Source organism: Larus michahellis, unplaced genomic scaffold (genome assembly GCF_964199755.1).
Source record: "Larus michahellis unplaced genomic scaffold, bLarMic1.1 SCAFFOLD_117, whole genome shotgun sequence".
Classification (NCBI taxonomy): domain Eukaryota; kingdom Metazoa; phylum Chordata; class Aves; order Charadriiformes; family Laridae; genus Larus; species Larus michahellis.
This window is the reverse complement of record NW_027436403.1, coordinates 239,564-263,074: the sequence shown is the minus strand read 5'-3', so window position 1 is coordinate 263,074 and position 23,511 is coordinate 239,564. Positions and strand designations below refer to the sequence as shown.

Genomic DNA, 23,511 nt, shown 5'->3' with positions numbered 1-23,511 from the left:
CCCTGCAGCCAGAGACTTACCCTGTTCAGGGCTGGGAAGATTTTTCTGCAGCTGAGCTCTCCTCTCTCCTCCCACCCCAGACTGCCTTTACACCCTCTCTGCCTCCCTCCTCTGCCCTCGCTGCCTGCAGGCAGTGCCCTCAGCCCTGCTGCGCTTGGCAGAGGAGCTGCTCCTGGGCAGAGCTGTCTCTCTGCAGCGCTGCCCGCTTGCCATGAGCTCCCTCCATGCCAGGAGCCCAGCCCAGCTCAGCAGCAGAGGACCAGCCCAAGGCAGCCCTTTCTCTGCCCCCTCGGGGCTCCCTCCAGGTGTCCCTGGGGCTCCAGGGCAACCTGCTGATGTAATCGCTGATGTTCCCTCCCTCACCTGGAGATACACTTATGTCCTGTGGCATTTCTTGTATTAGAAAAGAGTTGGCAGGAGAATCACCTCTTCTTGTCCCAGTAGTTGACACCAGAAGGGTGAAAGGGAAGGATCTCATTTTTCCAAGCTCGGGGGATGATTCCATTGAGTGAATTAGGACATTTCACCCTGGGTCTGTAGTCCCAGGGCTGGCAAGACATTCAGTGCTCTTTTGTCAATCCCACATCTCTGCTCTGAAGCAAACTCTCTGCCCCCACGGGGTCTTGGACACTTGGTACCGGGTTTCCTTAAGGCAAGTAGGAGCTTGCCTGGTGACACAGCTGGGGTGCTTCAGCCCAAATGTGCAGCAATCCCCTCAGCCAGGGGCACAGACAGGATGAGCTGGAGCCATTACTGATGCAGACAGAACTCCGGCAGGGATGGCATACACTGCCCAGACATGGTGGCACAGCTCAGTACAGCTGGTGTCCAAGGACAGCATCCTCCAGGCACAGCAAGGATGGAAACTCAGGCTAAACTTGAGAGGCAATTCAAGGGCACCATGATGCGTGTTTGAAACATCCGGAACAGTTAAAGAAGAAACAAAGATAGTGTGTGGCCACTGCTGAGATTCATGAGAGCAGGTGTGGATAGGTCTGAGATTGTCTATGTCCTCTTTGCCTCGATCTTTCCCTGCAAGGTCTCCGGGGCCTCTGTGACTTGAGGCAGGACCCTGGAGGAGAACAACCAGCGGTGGATGGGCATCAAGTCAGGAGTCACTTGAGCAAGCACCATCCTCACCAGTCTCTAGGACAGGATGGGTGGCATCCCAGGGAGCTGAGAGAGCAGGCCGATGTCACAGAGAGGCCCCTTCCATCATCCTTGAAAGTGGGGGCACTCCCTGATGACTGGCGGCACCCAAATATTGCATGCACCTTTCAGAAATGCCCCATGGATGAGCAGGGGAGTGAAAGGCTGTGCTCCAGAGCAGGTCCCCTCAGGTCACAATTCTTTCATGGCCGAAAGAGAAGGTGACAGGATTTAGCCAGGGGAGACTCTGCCTGGCCATCCGACTTGCTTTATGTGAAGAAAGGCCATGACTGTTAGGTGCAAGGAGAGACGTAGTTATCTTTGACCTGGAAGTCAGCAAGGTTTCCAGCACTGTCCCACAGAACACTCTTATGCCCAAGCTAGGATGGCTAATGCCTGCATGGATGGCTACTGGATAGCTAAAACCACCTGTACAGGCGGGCTCGGAGGGACATGGTCAATGCGTGTTACACTGCCTGGAGGCCTGTAGATTGTAAGGTTCTGCAGGGGTCTAGCCTGCAACCTGCCCTGTTTAATGTGTTTGTAATGACCCAGAGGAGACGAGAGAGTGCTTTTTCATAACAGTTGTAGATGACAGCATATGGAGGAGAACAGACACGATGCTGGAGCTCAAGGCTTCCACCCAAAGGACAAAGACAGGCTGGAAGGCTGGGCCAAAAGGAAGCACACAGTATCCAATGATGACAAAGCCAAAGTCCTCCCCTTGAGGTGCACTCATCCTGTGCAATGGCAGAGGGCATGGGGCTGCATGGCTGGATAGCAGCTCTGCAGGAAAGACTTTGGTGGTCCTTGGGTTTCATTGGGACAACCATGAGCCGTCAGCAAGGGAGGCCAAAAGCATTCCGGGCTGTATGAGCAGGAGCACAGACAGTGGAAGTGACGATCCCCTTCTGCTCAGGACTTTTTACACCACATCCAGGTTACTTCTTTGGTTTATGTCACTGGATCTCTTCTAGCAAGTGACCAGGATGTGTTTGGAGAAAGCCCTCAGTAACTGGTCTGGCCCTGCAGGAGGCTGCTCGAGACACCTCCTGATGTCCCGTCCAGCCTAAATATGACTGTCCTTTCTTCCCCTTCATTTTTTCAAATTAGGGAAAGCTCTCAGGTTGTCTCTGACCACAGAAGTCATTCACATCAGGTGCCAGGGTGCTTCACAGGTGCCCCCAGACAGCCCTGACCACATCCCTTTCATTCCTTGAAACCACAATTGCTTCTCTTTTTTTATCCAGATCCCCTCCAAAATGAACGGCTTCCTTATTCATCCATTCCCCCTTGGCCATGCTTTTCTTTTTTCTTACAACCTTGGGGTATATCTGAGGTGGTTGGTGTGCTGATTTTCAAACTCAGGTGCCAACTCCATTAAGCAAATCATTCTCTTTCATTACCTGTGGGATCCTGCAATTCCCCATATTCTTATCTGGTTTGAGGCACTGTCCACAAAACCTGCAATGTTGACCATTTGGACTTTGAGTCCAGAGGGACCTTGACACACCTGGGGACTTGGCCAAATGAAACCTCCTGAAGTTTCATAAGGCAAAGGGGGCAAGGTGTGCACTGGGGGCAGAACAAAGGCGGTGCACTGGGACAGGCTGTGACGCGACTGGCTGAGGAGTGTCCTGGGCAGAAGGGTGTGGGAGTTATGGTGGATGCCATATATGGATCCCATTGTGAAAGGAGGATGGAGAAACTGGAGAAAGTCCAGAGGAAGTCTGTCGGGATGGGGTTAGGGGCCTGAAGCACATGAGCTGTGTGGAGAGGCTGAGACAACTGGGCCTCTTTAGTCTGCTGTAGGGGAGGCACAGGGCAGTCTAAGAGCAGGTGACATCTTCCTGGAGAGATGAAGGTGGAGGCAAACTCTTCTGCTGTGGCAGATGTTTGGCAGAGGCAACAGCGGCAAGCATCCTCCATGGAGCTTTATACCGAATATTAGGAAAAACGGAGTAGGCGGACGTTGCCCTGCAGCAGGACACCCATCGACTCTCTGTTATCTCCATCTTTGGAGGTTTTCAGCTCCCCAGAATGTCACCCAACCTGACCCTGGGATTGACAACCCTACCTTTGGGTGAGAGGCTGGACCAGAGGCTCCCCCACCAACCCCTTTCCCAAAAGCCCTTCCATGAGCCTGTGCCTTGCAGTGTGCCCCAGGAGAAGAGAGTCAGGTACAGGTGAGGCTTTCTACAGTAGAGGCTCATGGGACAATTCAGGCTGGCATTGTCCTGTGCTCAGTAGGTATCTCGTCCTACCTTTGATTACTCTTTACATTTCCCGGCCAGGCTCCTTACCCATGCGGTGCTTTAGGCTGTGAAGAAGCTCAAAACCAACTCTTTGACTCGGTTACTTTCATTTGACGTGCTGAAACGCAGGGCAGACGAAGGCAGTTCAGAGCTTCTAGGATCTCTGCTGCACGGTTAGGACTCAGCAGACTGGAAATGCAGGTAGCGGTGTTGTGTCAGTGTACTCCAGGGGTCAGGAGCAGTGGGTACCGGTCACAGCACCGCATGAAGAATTTGCCTTCCTTTGTGCCTTTCCAGAGATCTGGGATCTGTACCTTGGCCTCTACCAAGTACCCTATCCCCCCCTCCACCTCTTACTGGAACCAGGGAGAAAATATACGAAGCGGGCATGAATTCAGGGCAATTCTGTCTACAAGGTGTCATCTTTAAATGATGACAAAGAGATAGCAGGGAGAGCAAAACCACTGTTCGAAGAACTTCATGCCAGAGGGTAACTACTGAAAATGACACCCACTCTGACAAGTAATAGTAACTGTCGGGAAGGAAATAAAAGAACTTTAGTTCATCCTCATGAAGAATAAGAGTTCCCTTGCAGCAATGTCCAATTTCTCTTCTTAGCGATACTACCACGAATTCGAAAACATGCTTGAGAGCTTCTCTGTTTTCCCTTGTCTCTGAAACTCAGCCTTCTCAGACCTGGAAAGGACTACTTCAAATCTCTGCCACCCAAATCTCTCCCATTGTTTCTCATGCTTTTACCCCAAGACCTTTCTTCCCATCGCTTCAGCACGCTGTGGAGCCTCTTGGTTATCTGGGTGAAGTCAGGGTACTCTCTCGCACAGCCTGGCCTAAAAATCCTCTCTAGGTCATGATCCCGCTTGTATCACCTCATGTTACGTACAGCTCCAGCCCCTTCTGCAGAGCTCCAGTGACTGGGCAGATTTCCTTTTTTTCCTGCTTATTCACCTTCGCTACATTTTTTTACTGTATTCATACCAATTATTGTCTGATGTAACGCATTTATCTCCTCACAACTTCACCCATTTCCAGTTGCAGTCTGAGACATCTCCCCTCTTGCAGCAGACATTGTGCAAAATCCTATGGAAACCCACTTTCCATGCTATGGAATGTCACTTCAGTGCTGCATGTTCATTTGGGTTAAAACGAACACAAACAAACCTAGAAAAAAACCACGCTGGGCTAGTTTTTTGGAGAGGCAGTTTCAAAGTGGCAAAGCAGTTCAATACATAAATATTGAGAGCCAAGTTCACATTTCCAGCAAGGGGAAAGGTCCCAATTTGCTAATTAAACTCTTTGGCCCATCCTGCCTGGAGTTGTACAGCAGTTGTGTCACACAGTAGCCAGTGTCAGAGGGAAGAGGGAGGCAGCGGGAACTGGAATGGTTTGGGCTCAAATGGAACTCAGACCCTGAGCTGGCAGGACAACACTGGCCGCAGTCGGACACAGGTTCCCTGAGACGACTGTGAGCTCAGACCATGGGCGTGGAGGATGCACAAACCTCTTGAAGTCCCATCTCGGCAGGGGAAGAGGAAGGGTTTGTGAGACACATGGGCATGCAGGGAACGAGCAGTGTGTGCATAGCAATGAGCGTGTGAAAGGCAGGAGAAGGACCTGAAATAGCAAGGGGTGTCATGCTGAAATGTCAGAGGTTGAATTTTCGCTCTGAGGCAGCAAAATGAGGAGGATACGCACTTCAGCGCTGGGTTGTGGAGCTAAATAGAGGATTCTAGCATGTCTGGGGCTTGCAAATCTTGGGGGATAAATGAGCATTGACAAGGCTTTTGGAAGAAACCAAATAGGTTGGGAGGGGACACCCACAGGAATTGGCAAATCCTCATAAATCCACAGCTTTTTTTTGTAGCTAAAGAACCTGGCACAGGCATGGGACAGTGTAGCTGCGGTGGGCATGGCTTTGGGCCTTGACACCCCAACAGACCTGAGTAGGCTTCTGCCTCTTCCACTGAGACCCATGAGAAGGCACTCGCTCCTTAAAGCTCCAGCACCTCGTTGCCTCCTCACCCACCCGCCACAGAGCCTGCAAAGGGTCCTCCTGCTGACCAGTACCCGGCTTCACACACTCACACGTTACACAGAGCCCTGAGCATTCCAAGAGGGAAAGGACCTCCCTCCCCAAAGGATGAGGGTCAGGCCTTGGCCATCCTGCTTGGGGAAGCAAATCAAGGGCTTTCACAATGACTTCCACGTTTAAATGTCTTCCTGTAGCAAGTGTCTCTGACATCCTTTCCTGCTTCACCAGCCCTCAGGGACAGGAACTTTGTCTGCTCATTCCCTCCTCGGTCTCTTCAGAGGCAGAGATCAGCAGGGCCTGCTAACACCCCCAGAAACCTGGAGGTTTGCTTCTGACTTTTACTTCTCCGGGGGCTTGCTCAGTCTTTCAGGATCTGCAGTGCAGGAGCTCGGCACCAGAGGGCTCATTAACACGCCAAACGCCCTAAGGAGCCAGCTCTGAGCCTAATTCTCCTTTAGTCTTCCATTCTTATGGGGTTCATGAGAGAGGTGTCAGGAGTGGAGTCAAAGTGAAAAGATGCCAAAGCCAAGAGCCCAAGTGAATGAAATACTGGATTTTCAATAGCCAGTTCTGCATTAACACAGTGCTGCAGCTGGGTTACAACATTGTCCTCTTTCTGAGGAATTTGAAAAGTCACAGAATCACCAAATGATAAGGGTTGGAAGGGACCTCGGGAGATCGTCTAGTCCAACCCCCTGCCAGAGCAGGGTCACCTAGAGCAGGTGAAAGTCTTCCCTACAGAAGTTTTCTCTAGGTGCTGATCCCAATGATATCACCTCATCTTATGTACGGCTCCATCCTCCTTCTGCAGAGCTTCATTGATGGGCAGTTTTCCTGTTTCTTTCATGGTGGTTAGCCTTCCCTGCCTTTTTGTATTGTATGCAGATCAAATAGTGTCAGAAGCAACACATTTATCCTCCACACCTTCACCCATTTCCGGCTGCAGTCTGAGATATTTCCCCTCTTGGAGCAGACATTGTGCAAAGCTGCTCCATGTAGGGAAACCCACTTTAGTGCTGCATATTCGTTTGGGTTAGAGAGAAGCACCAAAGAGAAACGAAAGTCTGTTTCTTCTGTCAGTGAAGAGAAAGACTACGAGCCAGCAGTGTGCCCAGGTGGCCAAGAAGGCCAACAGCATCCTGGCCTTTACCAGGAACAGTGTGGTGACTTGGACCATGGAAGTGATCGTCCCCCTGTGCTGGGCACTGGTGAGGCCCCACCTGGAGTGCTGTGTCCAGTTTTAGGCCCCTCACTACAGGAAAGACGTTGTGGGGCTGGAGCGGGTCCAGAGAAGGGCAAGGGAGCTGGCGAGGGGTCTGGAGCACAAGTCTTGTGAGGAGCGTCTGAGGGAAATGGGGGTGTTCAGCGTGGAGAAAAGGAGGCTGAGGGGAGACCTTCTTGCTCTCTGCAACTCCCTGAAAGGAGGGTGTAGAGAGGTGGGGGTCGGTCTCTTCTCCCAAGTAACAAGTGATAGGACAAGAGGAAACGGCCTCAAGTTGCGCCACAGGATGCTTAGACTGGATATTAGGAAATTAGGAAGCACTGAAAGGGTTATCAAATATTGGAACAGGCTGCCCAGGGAAGTGGTGGAATCCCCATCCCTGGAGGTATTTCCAATTAGACGGGTTAACGTAGTGCTTAGCAACATGGTTCAGTGATGGTTTCTGTCAGTGTTAGGTTGATGGTTGGACTTGCTGATCTGAAAGGTCCCTTCCAACCTAGACAATTCTATGATACTGTGACCCCCCAGTTTCTCTAGGAGGTGGTCTGGGCTACCTTTTTCTTCCAGTACCCAAGTTGCAGATGTTGTGGTCCCTCTAGTGTCCAGTCCAAAATTAGGCCCCCGCAGGCGTATTCTACTTTCTGGTTTCTCTGGTGTTTGCTTGTGGGTAAACCACTAACATACGCACCAATGTTATATGCATATGCACCATTATCACCAGTTGCTGGCCCCCCAAAGTACAAAAGATCTGATGACTTGTGGTTCCCACTCCAGTGTCTGGCACTTGAACCTCCATCTGTGCAGAGAGAGCAGAGATCTCCCTCACCCCACAAAGCTCTTGGAAAAGGAGGTATTAAGAAAACAGGACAGGCTGTGGTGATCAGTTGTGGGCCACAGCCAGGGAAGTGTCCTCACCAGCCACCTGTTTACACATGACCATCTCATTTCATCCCTTTTCTCTCTGTTTTCCCATGCTTCTTCCTCCACAAACCACCTTGATCCCAACCTTTCCCTTCCTTTGGTCCTTTCCTAGAAATCCCACGGCAAGTCTTGCACAATCCAAAAATGTGCTTTCTGGCTTCCCAGCACGAGTGTCAGACCTCTGATTCAGAAACCCCCCTCCTCAGTTGGATGAATCAAAGAATCATAGAATGGTTGTGCTTGGAAAAGTCCTAAACAATCATCTAGTCCAACCCCCCTGCCATGGGCAGGGACATCTTTCATTAGTTCTAGTTGCTCGAAGCTCCTGACCTTGGATACTTCCAGGGATGGGGCATCCACAGCTACTCTGGGCAACCTGTTCCAGGGTCTCGCCACACTCATCATAAAGCATTTCTTCCTTATGTCCAATCTAAATCTACCATCATTCAGTTTAAAGCCATTGTCCCTTGTTCTGCTGTTACAGGCCTTGGTAAAAAGTCTCCCTCCATCTTTCTTGGCCTATGACCACTATGTTTTCATCTGCAAACAGCGTGGAGAGAGCCCAGAGCTCTCCCAAGATGGGGTTTGCAGGCCTCAAGCACTTGAGCAGTATCAGGAGGCTGAGGGCCCTGGGCACAGTGGTGTGGAGACTGAGGACAGTACAGGAGAAGCCTGAGCGTGCTTGAAGGGTGCTTTCAGAGCTGGTGGAGCTTTTCTCTGTAGTGGAAAACAGCATGAGAAAGAAATAATGCCCCAACATGCAGCTGGGGAGGTGCAGACTGGACACAAGGAGAAAGAAATGTCACCCCAAGGGCAATGCTGTGGTGCAACATGACACCCAGAAGGAGCCTGGATCAGCCTAAGGCTTTGTGTTTCAAGGAAGAGCCAGGAAGTATGGAGAGATCTGAGCAAAGGAAGGTGAGAGCAAGGTGGGGCAGCCGGGTGGATGACTACAGCCTGCAGGGAAAGAGGCAGAGGTGATGGGACACCGTAGGACAGCCTGTGGTGGAGAAGACAGAGGGATGTGGCAAAGCTGAAAGGCCCCTGACAGAGCCAACCTCTTCATGCCTTGGGCTATGGCTGTTGTCTCTGCCACTGACGCCTATGAGGAGACAACCAGTCCTTCCAGCACTGGGGTCTCATTGCCTCCTTGTCCATACTCAGGAGACTGGGAGGTGTCGTACCATAGCCCTGTCCTTGGCATTGCACATCTCCACATCCCACTGTGCCAGGAAGAGCCCTGAGGAATGAGTGAGGGACAGGATCTCCCTTCCTGGGGGCTGGGGGTCGTGCCTTGGCCCTTTGGGTGATGGGGTCTAGGCTTGGCCCTTTGCGCTAATGAAACACATCCAGGTTTACTCAGCATCAGACCTTCAGCCTGCTTTTCCCAACCTGTCATCACTGCCTCCAGGTTTCTGCGCTAACCAGACCCTGGGGACAATGTCTTAGTGGTGTCCCTCAGTGGGACCCATTAATACTACAAGAAACTTTGGAGTTTGAATTTGACTTTGACTCCTTGAGAGGTTTCTTCAACTTCCTCTCAGCGACTGACGTTCATGGACTTGGCATGAAACCCACCAGAGGGGTCATTAAAAGGCCTTGGGCTGGTCCTCTGCGTCTGAGCTGGGCTGGGCTCCTGGCATGGAGGGAGCTCATGGCAAGCGGGCAGCGCTGCAGAGAGACGGCTCTGCCCAGGAGCAGCTCCTCTGCCAAGCGCAGCAGGGCTGAGGGCACTGCCAGGGTGTCTCAGGGAGATGAGCGAGGCAGAGAGAGAGCTTAAAGCTGTCAGGATTGGGAGGACGACTGAGAGCTCACTGGAGGAGAAATCTTTGCGGCCCTTGACAGGGTGAGTCTCTGGGTGCAGGGCAATGCAGGTGGAGTTCCTGGAGGCATCTCCTAAAGCTGGCACAGCCACAGCTTCTGGGATCTGTAAGGGGGCAGAGGGGGCTGGTATGAAATGTGAAGAGCTGATAAGCTGGGTGTGCAGCCAGGGGTGCCCAGGGCTGTCTTTCAGAGCACGGTCCCTGCATCCCATGGGTCTGTGTGCCGGGGCAGGGACTCTGCCGCCTGCAGGGTCAGCTCTCATCCAGCCTGGGGAGACCCCACGGGCATGTGGGGACGCAGCAGGGAAGGGTCCTGCTATTGAGAGGGTGCTGCATGGGTGAGAGCTGCTCACAGCTGCAGATTACTGCAGGACATTCACAGGAGACTTTTCAAGAAGCACAGCACGGCAGGGGCTACCTGAAAGGGAAGGACCCTCTTCTTCCAAACTTCTGCTCTGGGTTGTCTGGGTGGGTGATGGGACACAAAAATTCATCTCTCAGTTGAGGAGAAGGAATTGAAAATCCAACTCTGTTTCTTTTAGAGGTGAATAATCCAGAGAGTATTGGAAATCAACATCTGGATCCCTGCCCCTACAAAGATACTGCCCTCAGCAGCACAAAGCTGATCTCACAAAAAGGGTCTGAATGAAATTATTCCATGGAAAGAGAAGTCATTTTGGGGAAAATTTTGGAAAAAGGAATAGGATGGGATCAACGAAGTCTGCCTTAACTTGTGAATGTCTTCTCCTCTTTAAACAGACCCCCATGCATGGACTAAGCACATGTGCAACAGCAGCTCCATCAGCCAGTTCCTCCTCCTGGCATTCGCAGACACACGGGAGCTGCAGCTCTTGCACTTTGGGCTCTTCCTGGGCATCTACCTGGCTGCCCTCCTGGCCAACAGCCTCATCATCACCACCATCGCCTGTGACCACCGCCTCCACACCCCCATGTACTTCTTCCTCCTCAGCCTCGCCCTCCTCGACCTTGGCTGCATCTCCACCACTGTCCCCAAATCCATGGCCAATTCCCTCTGGGACAATAGGGCCATCTCCTACTGGGGATGTGTAGCACAGGTCTTTCTCTTTTTCTTTTTTATGTCAGCAGAGTTTTATCTTCTCACTGTCATGTCCTATGACCGCTATGTTGCCATCTGCAAACCCCTGCACTACGGGACCCTGATGGGCAGCAGAGCTTGTGTCCACATGGCAGCAGCTGCCTGGGGCAGTGGGTTTCTCCATGCTCTCCTGCACACGGCCAGTACATTTTCCCTGCCCCTCTGCCAGGGCAATGCTGTGGACCAGTTCTTCTGTGAAATCCCACAAATCCTCACGCTCTCCTGCTCACATTCCTACCTCAGAGAAGTTTGGCTTCTTGTATTAGGTTGTTCTTTAGCTTTTGTTTGTTTTGTGTTCATGGTGCTGTCCTATGTGCAGATCTTCAGGGCCGTGCTGAGGATCCCCTCTGAGCAGGGATGGCACAAAGCCTTTTCCACGTGCCTCCCTCACCTGGCCGTGGTCTCCCTGCTTGTCAGCACTGGATTATTTGCTCACTTGAAGCCCCCCTCCATCTCATGGTCATCCCTGGATCTGGTGGTGGCAGTGCTGTACTCAGTGGTGCCTCCAGCAGTGAACCCCCTCATCTACAGCATGAGGAACAAAGAGCTCAAGGATGCCCTGAGGAAGCTATTGGGATCCCATCTCCTTTAGATTAATAAGGTGCCCATTATGCCAATGGGGTTGCACTGTATCTCGGGAAAAGCCAGGATGAACTTTTTTTCATATGTTTCTTTACTTTCTCTTTGTGGGATTTTTTTTGGTTTTGTTTTTGTTTTATTTTGGTTTGGTTTGTTTCTTTGTTTTTATGTGTTTTCTTTTTTGTCGGAGACCTGTGATGTTATTATTCTTGGCCTTCTACTTCTTTTTTTCTTGACCCAAAGATCTTATTTATATATGGATCCAGGCTCCCTTTTTAAAAAAGCTCAATAAAGAAACGTGGAAAAAACCTATTTGTCTCAGCTCCCATCTCTTTACTTCTCCTCTAGAGCTGGTCAAGCAACCCCAGTATGCAGGAGGGGTTCAGGAGGCAAATGTCCATCTGCCCCATGGAGGATCAGCCCCAGGGGCCCTTGGGGCTGCCCCTGGCTGCCTCGCTGGGCACTCTGTCTGTGCCACCTGCGAGTCGGGGCTGCTGCTTCCCTGGAGCCATGGCCAAGGACAGCAGCAGGACGAGGCCTTTCAGTGCTGGTCTCTCCTCACATCCCCACTGTCCTGCTGTGCCCTTGCCTTTGTGTTCCCCCTAAGGCCTCGTGTACCTTGTGACAGTCCTGTTGTCTCTACAGTGGCACCCCTGTGGCTGCAGGCAGGAACAGGCCATGTGAACCACTGTGTCAGAGGGGACTCCTCAAGGCAGGGGCAGAGGCTGAATGACTCTTCCAAAGCTGGTATCAGGAACACACCCAAGGAACTGTTCCATGAAAAGTCCTCATGGTGTTCTAGGGTCAGAGTTGCATGGGAATCTGTTAGGGATGAAAGGCTGGACCTAGAGCTCCCTTCTTGGTGGCACATGTCCAAGCAGAGTGCAAATGGTTTTTGCTTATCCTTCCTGGTATTGTCCCACTTGTGATGGGGCTGATGGCCAATGCTATCCTGGAGAGGAACCTGGAGTTACCAGGAGAGCTCAGGGCATCTCCCAGAAAAGTGAGTGAGTCTGGGTGAGCAGTGATTGGCACCTCATCAAATGAGTGACCATCCAAGGTGGAGTGTCCTTGAAGGAAAGGTGAACCTGAAGAGCCCATGGGCTAACGAGGCTCCTGCAATGCCAGGATCCAGCAGGCAAAAGAGACATAAGACTAAACAATGGTTCAGCCCTGTGTCCTGGAAACCCTGTGGGATTGATCTAGGGCAGCCCTTCCCTGCCCTTTCAGACACTGGAGACATCCCAGTATCCTGCCAAGCCCTGTCCTTGGCTACTGAGCAATCAGGGGAGATGGAAGGGGGCTCAGCACCAGTGATCATTTTCTGTCTGCTTGCTCCCCATCCTGACCAGCATGGCCAGTGCAGGGTCACCCCATGGCCCCAGGGCACCACAGCCCCCTCCCTCTGCAGAGCAGCACCGCCAGATCAGGGCCCTGCATGGAGCACGGGGTGGGAACCAGGAATGTCCAGCCAGGCCAGCCTGGACACGCTCACCTGGGGAAAGGCTCTCCAGGAGAAGGGGTGTCCCTGGAGAAGAGCTGGGGAGCATTTCTGTGCCTGCAGGGAGGAATCCATGAGAAGGAGAAACCTCTTTCTGCAGGCCCCCACTCTGGGCAGGCTGCTCTGTGCCTGGAGCAGGACTCTTGTGCTGGCCTGGGGAGAGGGGCTGGCACTGAGGGGACACAGACCACCTGTGGCCCAGGCACTGCGGGAGGCCACCAAAAGAGGAGGGCTGAGGGGGACAGAGCCCTGAGGGCTGCCAGGGCACTTTGCCAGGGCCATGTCTCCCCACTCTTGACCACACCCGTCCCATGCGCTTCCAGCATGGTGGAGCCATTGGAGCATTAATGCGGCAGCAGGGCCGGCCTTCCCCTTGCTCTCCAGTTTGCCCGTCCCCTTACTCCTCGCTCAGGCACATCCCTCTAAACTCCCCAGGTGCTGCTTTGAGCTTCAGGCAGTTGGAAGAATGCCCTGGTCTTTCAGCAGGCTAAGAATCTCTTCAGCCAAATCCTTCCATGTGTTTATATCTATCATATGCCATCCATCTCTCTCCCATACTTGGAGTGAGGTTATCCCTTTTGGACGGTGACCCTCGCTGGAGGAGGTTCACCAGGTTGAAGAAGCCCATCTCCCTCACCATCCCCACATAGGGCTTATGTGCTAAGCCCCAATCCTCAAAAATAAGAAAATTCCAACTGAACTCAAGAAAACCGGTTTCGGCATCAAAGGCACATGACCCTGGCACAGGAGGCCCTGAGAGGCTGTGGAGTGTCCTGCTGTGGAGATACTAAAAACCAGCCTGGACATCTTCTTAAGTGACCTGCTCTGGCTGACTCCCTCTAGTGCAGGGGGATTGATCTAGATGATCTCCAAAGATCCCTTTCAATCTACATGATTCTGTGAGGACATGGCAGTGCAGCAATGTCTTGGGTAGATGCTTGTGAGGTGCCTTCTGCCTGAGAACCCAACAGGCCAGCAGCAGGCCAAGGTCTGGCATGTTGATTGTGAGGTCACCGCTGCTCTAACAGCGGGCATCTGCTTTGGATGCTATTTTGGGGTCACCCTGTCTCTGCAGGTGGCCGGCCAACCCCCGGCTCAAGGCTGGGTTCGGTGCCTACGAGGCTGTTCCTTCATGAGCACCTGACAGGCCAGCAGCAGGCACATGGTGTGGATGTTGGTTAGGAGGTCAGTGCTGCCACAATCTCTGATAGGCCAGAAACAGGCAGATCACTTCGATACTGGTTTGGAGGTCACCGCTGTCTGAGTGCCTGATAGGCCAGCAGCAGCCTCAGGGAAGACTTCGGTGCTTGGGAGGTCACATCTGCCTGAGTCCTTGATAGCCCCGCGGCAGGTGAATGGCCTGAATGCCAGTTGTGAGGGTGCTGCTGCCTGAGGACCTGAGAGCCCATGAGCAAGCTCCTGGGTGTTTGAAGGCCTGTGTTCCAGAGCACCCCTTAGGCCTGCAGAGGGTTGACGACCAGCTTGGTTCCTGTGAGGTCCCAAGTACGGGACATGCCAGCAGCATGGGTATGAATGCAACACACAGGATGGACCATGCCAGCATGTATGGAACATGCCAGCAGCTAGAGGTTGCTTCTGAGGTTATGGTTCCTTGGGCATATAATTGTCCAGCAGCAGGCTCATGACTGGGGTCTGTGTTTGTGAGGTCATTTCCTTCTGAATACCTTTTTAGGCCAGGATGAGGCTTGTGGCTGCGTTTGGTGCCTCTGAGGTCTCTTCTTCCTGGAAACTTTCCTGGACTCTTCCGTAGGTGGTGGGACATCCACACTAATGGTCCCAAGGCTTCAGCCAGCATTTGCCTTCCCAGCAGTGAAATGTCTTGGGATTTCTGGACTCACTGGAGGGATTTCCAGCAGAGCCAAGATGCCTGGGCCCCTGACCCCAGTCCTGGATGGGGGTGGGCATGGTGAGTGTGTGATGCCCATCACTGCTGGGGGGGCTGGTATCCTCCATCCTATGGCAGCCATTGTATTTCGTGCAGCAGCAGGATCCCTTTCCACAAGTCCTGCAGAAGGAGTCGGAGATGAGTCCATGTCTGTGTGTCAAGGAGCAGAGTGTGAGGGTGGACAGACGTCAGTGAGTGTCTGGAACTGCCAGGGTGAGAGCAAGGTGGGGAAGGGAGATGGGTGTCTCCAGCCAGCAGGGAAGAAGAAGCAGCTGTGGGACAGGATAGGACAAGCTGTGGTGGAGATGGCAAAGGGCACTGGCAAGGCTGGAAGTCACCAAGAGAACGCAAGTCTTTGTCCCCTGGGGCACAGCAGTGGTCTCTGCCACCAAGGCCTGTGAGGAGACATGTTGTCCTAAGGCACTGGGGGGGCCTCCTGGCCTCCTTGCACACCCCCAGCAAGGCTGGGCACTGTCCCACCGGTGTCCTTCACTCAGCATCACACCCCCCACACAGGACGGCCAACCTCCCCAACCCCACCATGGCTCTCATCGGCCACCTGGGACTTGCATCCCTTTTCCTTCCATCACACTTCTCCACCGCAGTCTGCAGCTGGATGTTCCAGCTCCTTTGCACCAGCTCCCACCTGCTTTCCTCAGACACCTGCTGCACACAGGCAAAGAGGATTTTTTTTTATTTTTGAACAAACAAAAAAACCCTGATAAATTTCACCATTAAAATAAACCACTCCTCAACTGTGTGCCAAGTACAAGCTGCCACCAATGATGTTCACCTTCCACAAGGCATAACTATGCAAAAAATGTTTTAGAGAGGTGAAAAATTATCAAATTAGCACACCTAAAGATCGTGCTAAAGACAGAATGAGGCAGACTACTGGAAGATAGGCAAGGTTTTAAGTCCCTGAAGCTCAAAGCAGCAACTGGACTGCTGAGAGGTGTCTGCATGACCAAAGAGGAAGGGGAAGGGAAATCTAGAGAGCAATTGCAAGTGCTTCTGTGCAGATGCGCTGCTGGAAAGGTGACTGCAGACAGGGTCAGTTTAGTTGGGAGAGGTGGAAATACGTGAAAGATGAGGGAGATCAAATGCACAGCCTGAGAGGGAGCACTGACAATGCAAGTAGAGTTCTCCTGGTCTGGAAGGTCTACAGCTTTCCTCTTGCTATTGACGCACACTCTGAAGACTCCTCATTTTGATCTCATGGGAAAACAATGACAACTTTTTTAAAGTGTTCAATTGTTTCAGCTGATGAAGTCGTACTCTTACTTTAAACGTGTATAATTTTTTCACATTTCCTGGCAGAGCTCCACTGTCTGACCATCAGCGGTCTTCCTTCCTGAGATCAGCTTCACCTCCAGCACAGGCCCTCAGGGCTGCAGAGACACAACAGACAGCAAACCCCTCTCCTGCTCAGACTGCACAGCCCAGCTCTGTTTGGAAAGTAGGGTTTGTTCTCTTTGCGAGAACCTCATTTCTTCTTCACATGACTATCTGCCATCCACTCCAACTCTGAAGCAACGCCTTTGCACAACTGAGGTCTTGGGGGCTTGTGAAGGAGCTGCTGAGATGTGTGGAGCTCTTCTCTGGGAGGAACAAGTTGGGTGAGCCCTGGTGAGGGAGCATTCGAGGAGAGACTGTAAAGGGTGACATTGCAGTGGGAGACAAAGAACCTATTAAAGACCCTTGCAGAGCTTAATTACCCTGGAATTCAGTGGAAGGGGACCACAACAGCATTCAAGCACTCCCGGATGTTTCTGGAGGGTCTTGCTCAAGGCACAGCTTGAGATACAGGCCTTTCTAGCACAGCTGCCGGATTGGCCAACAATGGTGACACTCATCTGCAGCTGTTACTCTCAAAGAAGGAAGAGCTGGACATGGATGTGAAAACCAGCGTCAGCCCTGGCTGTCGTGACCATGACATAATTAGGTCTCACCTCCCAAGGGGAAGGGGAATAGAAGAGTGCAGATGCCAGACCTCAGAGGAGCAGACTTTGGCCTAGTCTTGGGACTTTTCTGGGGGGAGCCCGTGTGAGCAGCACAGAAGGGCAGCAGAGCTCGGTACAGCAGTTCTTCAAGGACAGTGTCTTTCAAGTATGAGAGTGTGCAGAACAGTCATCAGGACAACAGGCAGAGCTATCAGGAGAGAAGCCTGGGGAAACAGGAAAGTGATGGGGAAGCTCCATAGAAAAAAGGAAACATGCAAGAGGCAGATGTAAGGATTAAAAAGAAAAAAAAAAAGGTAGAATTCAGAAATAGAGTTGGATTTAGGAAAGTCCGAGCTCACACAGAGCTAGAACACGTGCAAAGGAGTTCAAGGGCACAAGGATGAGCTGCTCCTCCTTCAGGAACAGTTAAAGAAGGAACAAAGATATTGTATGGCCACTGTTGAATTTGCTAACTGCAGGTGCGGTGGGGATGGCCAAGGGCCGTGGTGGGGCTTTGACACCCCAACAGAACAGAGACCCTTGTCCGCTCAGCTATGGCTTCTGTCTCTTCCACTGAGACCCAGGAGAGGACACCAGGTCCTTACAGCTCCAGTGCCTTCTTGCCTCCTCACCCACCCTCCACAGAGCCTGGGAGGTGTCCTACTGCTGACCTGCACCTGGCACCTCATCACTCCCACATCACCCAAAAAGAGCCCAGAGCATCTCAAGAGGCAATGGACATCCCTCCCCAGGGGATGGGCATCCAGGCTTGGCCATCCTGCTTGGTGAAGAACATCAAGGCCTTTCACAGTGATTTCCACATTTACATTTCTTCCCGGACCAAGTGTCTCTGACTTTCTGCTTCACCAGACCACAGGGGCAGGAACTTTGTTTGCTCCTTCTCTCCATGGTCTCTTCGGTGACGGACTGCAGCAGGGTCTGGTAACACCCTCAGAAACCTGGAGGTTTGCTTTTACTTCTCGAGAGGCTTGCTCAGTCTTTCAGGATCTGCAGTTCAGGAACTCGGCACCAGAGGGCTCATCTCCACGTAAAACACCATGAGGAGCCACGTCTGGGCAAAAGTTTCCTTTAGTCTTCAATTCTTCTGTGGCTCATTGGAGAGATTTCAGGAGAGCAGTCAAAATGAAAGGATGTCCAAGCAAAGAGGCCAAGTGAATGAAATGTTTGATTTTGAAGAGCCAGTTCTGCATTAATCCAAACGTTTTTTGCATTACCGGAATGTCTTCAGAAAGAGTCTGCACCCTCTAGACCCATGTGGATGGACTGGCACAGCCACCCCCAGCAGGGGGAATGCCCATCTCCTAGGCTGAGGCACACAGTCAAGATGCAAACCTCTGCAGTGCCCACTCGTTGCAGGCCTCCAGGCAGAGTGTGACTCGTTTCGCATGACCCTCTGAGCCTCTACCAGCTCATTTTGCATGTTCTCCCCATCCCTGCAACTCTCAAGCCTCTGGGAGCTTTGGCTTTGCCATCCTCCCCCCATCCTGGGGCCAGGTTTCCAAACGCCTCCTCTGCAGCTTCCCCTCTTGCACCTCCTGTGTGCTGCCTTTGTGCCCTGCCGCCCAGTCACTTTATACCAGCAGCCTCCTGAGATGAGTGTTTCCCTTCATGGGCATTCCAAGACATCATTCTTGTGCTTGGAGGAGCCTGTGCTGCAACGCCTATAGGATTTCCCCAGCTCCTTCACCCTTCAAAGCTGCTTGCCATGGCACCGCTTGGATCAGTCCCCCCAGTACATCAAAAGTCTTCTCCTCTGGAGCCACCCATGCGTGTTCCTCTGCTGGCCTTCCTCACTCCTCTTTGGCATCTGGGAGCCCGCTAGTTCCTGGTCACTCCAGCAAGGCTGACACTTGTTATCACATCCCTGACCAGCCCTTCCTTGTTGGCCAGGACCAGGTCTAGGTGAGCATCACCCTTCCTGGCCCACCAGGCAGCTCTGCTAAGAAGGTGTGTCAAGATCCTCCAGGCTGCTGGCACCTTGTTTCTTTGCCTGGCCAGTGAATGCCTGGGTAATTACTGTTCCCCATAAGAACCTGTTCATTAACCTGGAGACTTCTTTGAGTTCCTTTTGTAAGACTTTTTCTGCCTACTGTGCCTGATCAAGTAGTCTGTAACTGCCAAGACAGTGTCCCACCACAAGCATGCTGTCCCACCACATCTCATTGAATCCAAAACCATCACAGTGCTGGGAGAAGACACAGGGCTCCTCCTGGAAGGGCACAATTGGGCGGCAGCAGCTCAGCTGTGGCACCCGGGTGGAGCACAGACTCCTCTCAGGGAAACCTGAGCACTGATCCTGACCAGAAGAACCATTGTCCATCGAGCAGTTTGTGCTGGCCTGGGCTGTGCTGCACGGACAGTGAGGCCTTCATGCCTGTGCTGTGCTGCACAGGTCCCTTGGCTGCAGGACAACCTCAGCAGCATGTTGTCACACAAGAGCCTGCAGACAGGTCCCACTCTCTACTGCGCATTACGCCTCCTGCGTGGGCTTGCCTGTATCCAACCCTGCAGCAGGACGTTCTCATGGAAACTTCCTTTCTCTTTGAGTGTAGAGATGGTGAATAGTGATGTTCCTTGTAAGAAAACTCTACAGTAGCTTGAAAGAGAAAAACAGGAGACTCTCTTCTATGGATGGAGCCTGCATGACTTACTGCATTTGGGTCAAAGTCTTATTGAATGCTGTACCCATCTAAAAGGACATAAGATTGCCTCTCTGATACACCCCAGTAAAAAGCCAGAACTCCTAAACAGCATTTTAAAAGATACCTTCTGATGTCGGAGTGCCTTTCTTACTGGGATCACATCACAGTCCAGCACCCTCCCAATACCCTTGGATGCAACCTTCCAGTCCCATGGACTGGTAAGGATGTAGTTTGCTCAAGTAACCCTTGGCTTGATCCCCATCCACCACTGGTTGTTCTCCTCCAGAGTCCTGCCTCAAAGCACCAAGGCCTGGGAGACCTCGCTGGTGGTAACTGAGGCAAAGAGGACAATAGATGTTTTAGATCTACCTACCTACTCCTACTAAATTCAGCAGTGGTCCTACATTATTCCCTTTTGTTCTTTAACTATTCAGGTAATTCCTGAATTACCAAAGCTCCTCTTGGTGCCCCAGAATTCCTATTTGAGTTTCAGTTGAGTTTTGATATGGACCATTGCTGGATCTGGAGGATGCTGCCCTTGAGAACAAGATGTATCCAGGCACACTGTGAAATCTCTTGGTGTTTGCATTGATTGTATCATCAAGGCAGTGAGTAAAGATCCCTGTGTGACGTGCTCCATGTCCATGCAATGCCTGCAGCTATTGTGTGGAGAAGGGACAGACCTCGCCTCTCTGATGACACCTGATGACTGATGCCTCTGACTGAAGGCGCCAGTCAAGGGAACAGACACCCAATTGCACTCTCTGCGATGCCTTCTGGGGCATCTGTGATGCATCCGCCCTGAATGGGAATTGATTTCCCATAGGTCCTGTGTGGTCAATGCCAGCCCTGGCATCTCACGTAGCTCTGTGGGCCTGGATTTGAACATTAATTGAGCAGCTGCCCTGAATTCTGTTAGGCAAAGTGGGGCTGAACATGAGACAAATGCCATGAGAGTCACTGGAGATCTGGTAAATTGAGCTGATGGAAAAGAGAGAGACCAAGCTCTACCTGTGGCCAAGGACTGCAGTCGTTGATATGAACTCCTCTAAAAACTGCCACGAACAAAAAAAGTAGAAGAAGATTATTTTGGCCCTTATTTAGGCATCATCTGTCATTTCACTTGGCCAAAGGAATTTCCCACCAGGCTCATTCACGATCCCTGAGACATTGCCCTGTCTCTATGAATGGCTCCAGTAGAGCTTGCAGTTATCTACACATATCTTTGACCACCCCTGACACCTTCAATGTCACTAGGCATTCTGTCCTGTCTGCCATCTGCATTGATGAGCACAGGAGCTGAGACAAGGATCTCACGTGCAGGTGCGTATTTTATGCCCACCTGAACAAATGCGGAGAGAGGAATCCCACCTCCTGTGGGTTTGCGGCAGGCATGGAAGGCAGTTGATTCTCCTTCAAAGGCCGGGAATTGAAACGCAGGATGATATGATCCACAGATTCATCTGAATCCCTTCCCTCAGCAGGGGTAAGGGATATGCCTGCCTGTCACTGTCTTGGTGTCCTGTCTAATAATAAGAGCAGAAAAGGTGATATTTTGATATAATTTTGACTGCAGCATTAACAGTTCTGGAAAGTGTTTCTGCCCAGCTAAGGGAGGGAACATCAGTGGTTACTTGATCCTGTTTCCCAGCAGGTTCCCCTGGAGCCCCAGGGACACCTGGAGGGAGCCCCGAGGGGGCAGAGAAAGGGCTGCCTTGGGCTGGTCCTCTGCTGCTGAGCTGGGCTGGGCTCCTGGCATGGAGGGAGCTCATGGCAAGCGGGCAGCGCTGCAGAGAGACAGCTCTGCCCAGGAGCAGCTCCTCTGCCAAGCGCAGCAGGGCTGAGGGCACTGCCTGCAGGCAGCGAGGGCAGAGGAGGGAGGCAGAGAGGGTGTAAAGGCAGTCTGGGGTGGAGGAGAGAGCAGAGCTCAGCTGGAGAAAAATCTTCCCAGCCCTGAACAGGGTAAGTCTCTGGCTGCAGGGCAATGCAGCTGCGGTTCCTGGAATGATCTCCTGAAGCTGGCACATCCCACAGCCTCTGGGATCTATCAGGAGGTCTCTCAGAGGTTCTCCGCCATAGAGAAAAAGGACTTGCTTTGGAGCAGGGCTTCCCCATGGCTCTGTCAAAGGGACAGGGCACATCAGCTGCCTTCACCCAGGGATGGCTGCAGAGTGTGAAGGTGGGTGTGCAGCCAGGGGTCTGTCCTTCAGAGCAGGGTCCCTGCACCCAAGGGTGCTTTGTGCTGTGGCAGGGACTTATCTCCTGTCAGGATCAGCTCTCCGTTTCCCTGAGGAGCTCCCAGCAGCAGTGCGGGGAGAAGGTGTGGGTGGAAGAGGCAGCTCCTGGCAGGAGAGTGTCCTGCTGTCAAGGGGGTGCTGCGTGGGTCAGGGCTGCTCTCAGCTGCACTTCACCCCCAGGACATTTCTGAGGGCACTTTTCAAGGGGAAGCTCAAGGCAGGAATTATGTTACAGATAAGGAGCTTTCCTGCGTTTGTGTTTTTATTTTCCTAGTGAGAGGGTGGGGAGGTAGAGAAAGGGATAAATGTATAGGGAGCTCTGAAGTTGGAAGAAGTCAGTGAGACTCCTGAGCTGTAGCTTTGAGTGGTCAGTAGGATCTGCCAGGAACCTCCTGGAGTGCCTTCAGCCACTCCTCTGCCCATGGGCAGCACCAGCATCAGCTCTGCTGGACCCATCGGGGTTGTTCTGACCTGCCCTTTTCCACCTGCAAACAGGAACATGAACCCAGGCAGTGCCCGGCAAACAGGCAGGTTTCTGTGGGGCCAAGGGGAGTGCACAGGGGTTGGGATGGGGACTGTGAGAGCTGACAGGGAAAAGACATGGGACAGGGAAACACCTCCCAGGAGGAGAATCTCCCGGCAGCAGGGATAGGGTCAGGGAATTTGTGGAAACAAAAACCTGAAATGGCTGTGGGAGGAAGGATTCATGAAACTCCGTATGATCCCCTCCAATGCAGACCCCTTCCCCTGAGCAAGCCCCCTCGCCTCCTCTCCCACCCAGCAAAGCCTCAGCCCTCAGGGCTCTGTGGTTCAAGGCATGACCCTCCTGTGAAGCCAGAGCTCCAGCAGAGCCGTGCTGCAGCTCTCTAACCATGTGCCGTGTGTCCATTTTTCTCTCCAGAGCACAGGGGCCGAGAGAACTGGCCCAGCAAAGTTCATGCTGGGGAGGTGACGGGCACAGCAGGGTAGGGGTAACGCTGTCCTGAGTGCCCGGCTGTCTCTGCCCTGGCCTCTCTCAGCCAGACCCTCACTGCGTTTTCCCTTGTTTCTCCACCTGTTTGTGATATTGTGATTGTCGTCTTGTTCTCCCAGCCAGGCTCTCTGGGGATGGGAGTTGCAGCAGCCGAGTCAGGCACCGGTCTAGTGATTCCTTCCCATGAAAGCGTTTCCATGGGAATGAAGTGTCCAAGCTCTCCTCTAACCTGTGGGGCTGTGGGCAAAGTAGTCTATGTGGCTGGGGAATGAGCTGACTCTCCCTTTCTGACATACCATCACTAGGACACTTGGGTATCTCCTTGGGGTGTCCTTCCGAGCATTGCGCTGCCCTCCAGGATGCCAATCCATCCTGGAGCATCCTGCTGTTACCTGAATGCCCTGTGGAGAAGCGCAGAGACGCTATGACTGAGGAAACGCTGCTGGGTTTGTGAAACGAGCCATGTGTGTCCTTGGCGAGAAGTGGGGTGCTGAGACCTTGAGAAAGGGTGAGACACTGAGCTCTCGGCAGTGGGTTTCTCTGCTCTCAGCAGTGCCTGGTGCCTTTCCATGTCAACACGCGAGTGCGATTCCCCTCTGTCTCAGAAAGGCACAAGCAGAGGGCAGCTGGGAACAAGACAGAGGGACAGACCAGCTCCCCTCTCTCTGCACTAACCCTCAGACAATCCCCTTGCCTGGCAGGACTCCCTTTGCTGTCCCTGAATGCAGCAGAAATGGTGAGGGTTTCTGAAATGCAAGAGAATCTCCAGCTGAGACGGGAGAGAGCTGTAGAAGAACCTCTCTCCAACACTCTTGCAACTGTGGTTTCATGGCAATGGGAGTGCAGAGACTGACAAGCCCTTTTTCCATGAGGAGAGGTTTATCTGACAAATTGGAACACCAGGACTGGCCACCCCATTCCCACGAATCTGCTGCTGCAGAGCAGGGCTGACTCCTGGGCAGCCAGCGGGCAGAGGTCCCGCTCCTCCTGGCACACTCGGCCAGAAACAGTCTGAGCTCCAGCCACAGAGCTGAATGAAGATCTGATAGAAGTGGAAAAGCAGTGCAGAGTGTGAAGTCTGAGAAATGCTGTTGATTTTGCTCAGAGAAGTCTCCCTTAACTTCTCACTGTCTTTTCCTCCTTGTTCAGTGCTCCACACCCAGAGGCAGCAC

The 23,511-nt window shown here is 52.5% G+C and overlaps 1 protein-coding gene across 1 annotated transcript; it reads left to right on the top strand.

The window, feature by feature from the left end:
- The first annotated feature begins 10,202 nt into the window (after window positions 1-10,202).
- LOC141737401 (olfactory receptor 14J1-like) lies at window positions 10,203-11,820 on the top strand. The gene has a single exon (XM_074572091.1). It carries the CDS (start codon window positions 10,203-10,205, stop codon window positions 11,127-11,129), a length of 927 nt encoding a protein of 308 aa, XP_074428192.1. The 3' UTR covers window positions 11,130-11,820.
- The last annotated feature ends 11,691 nt before the right edge of the window (window positions 11,821-23,511 follow it).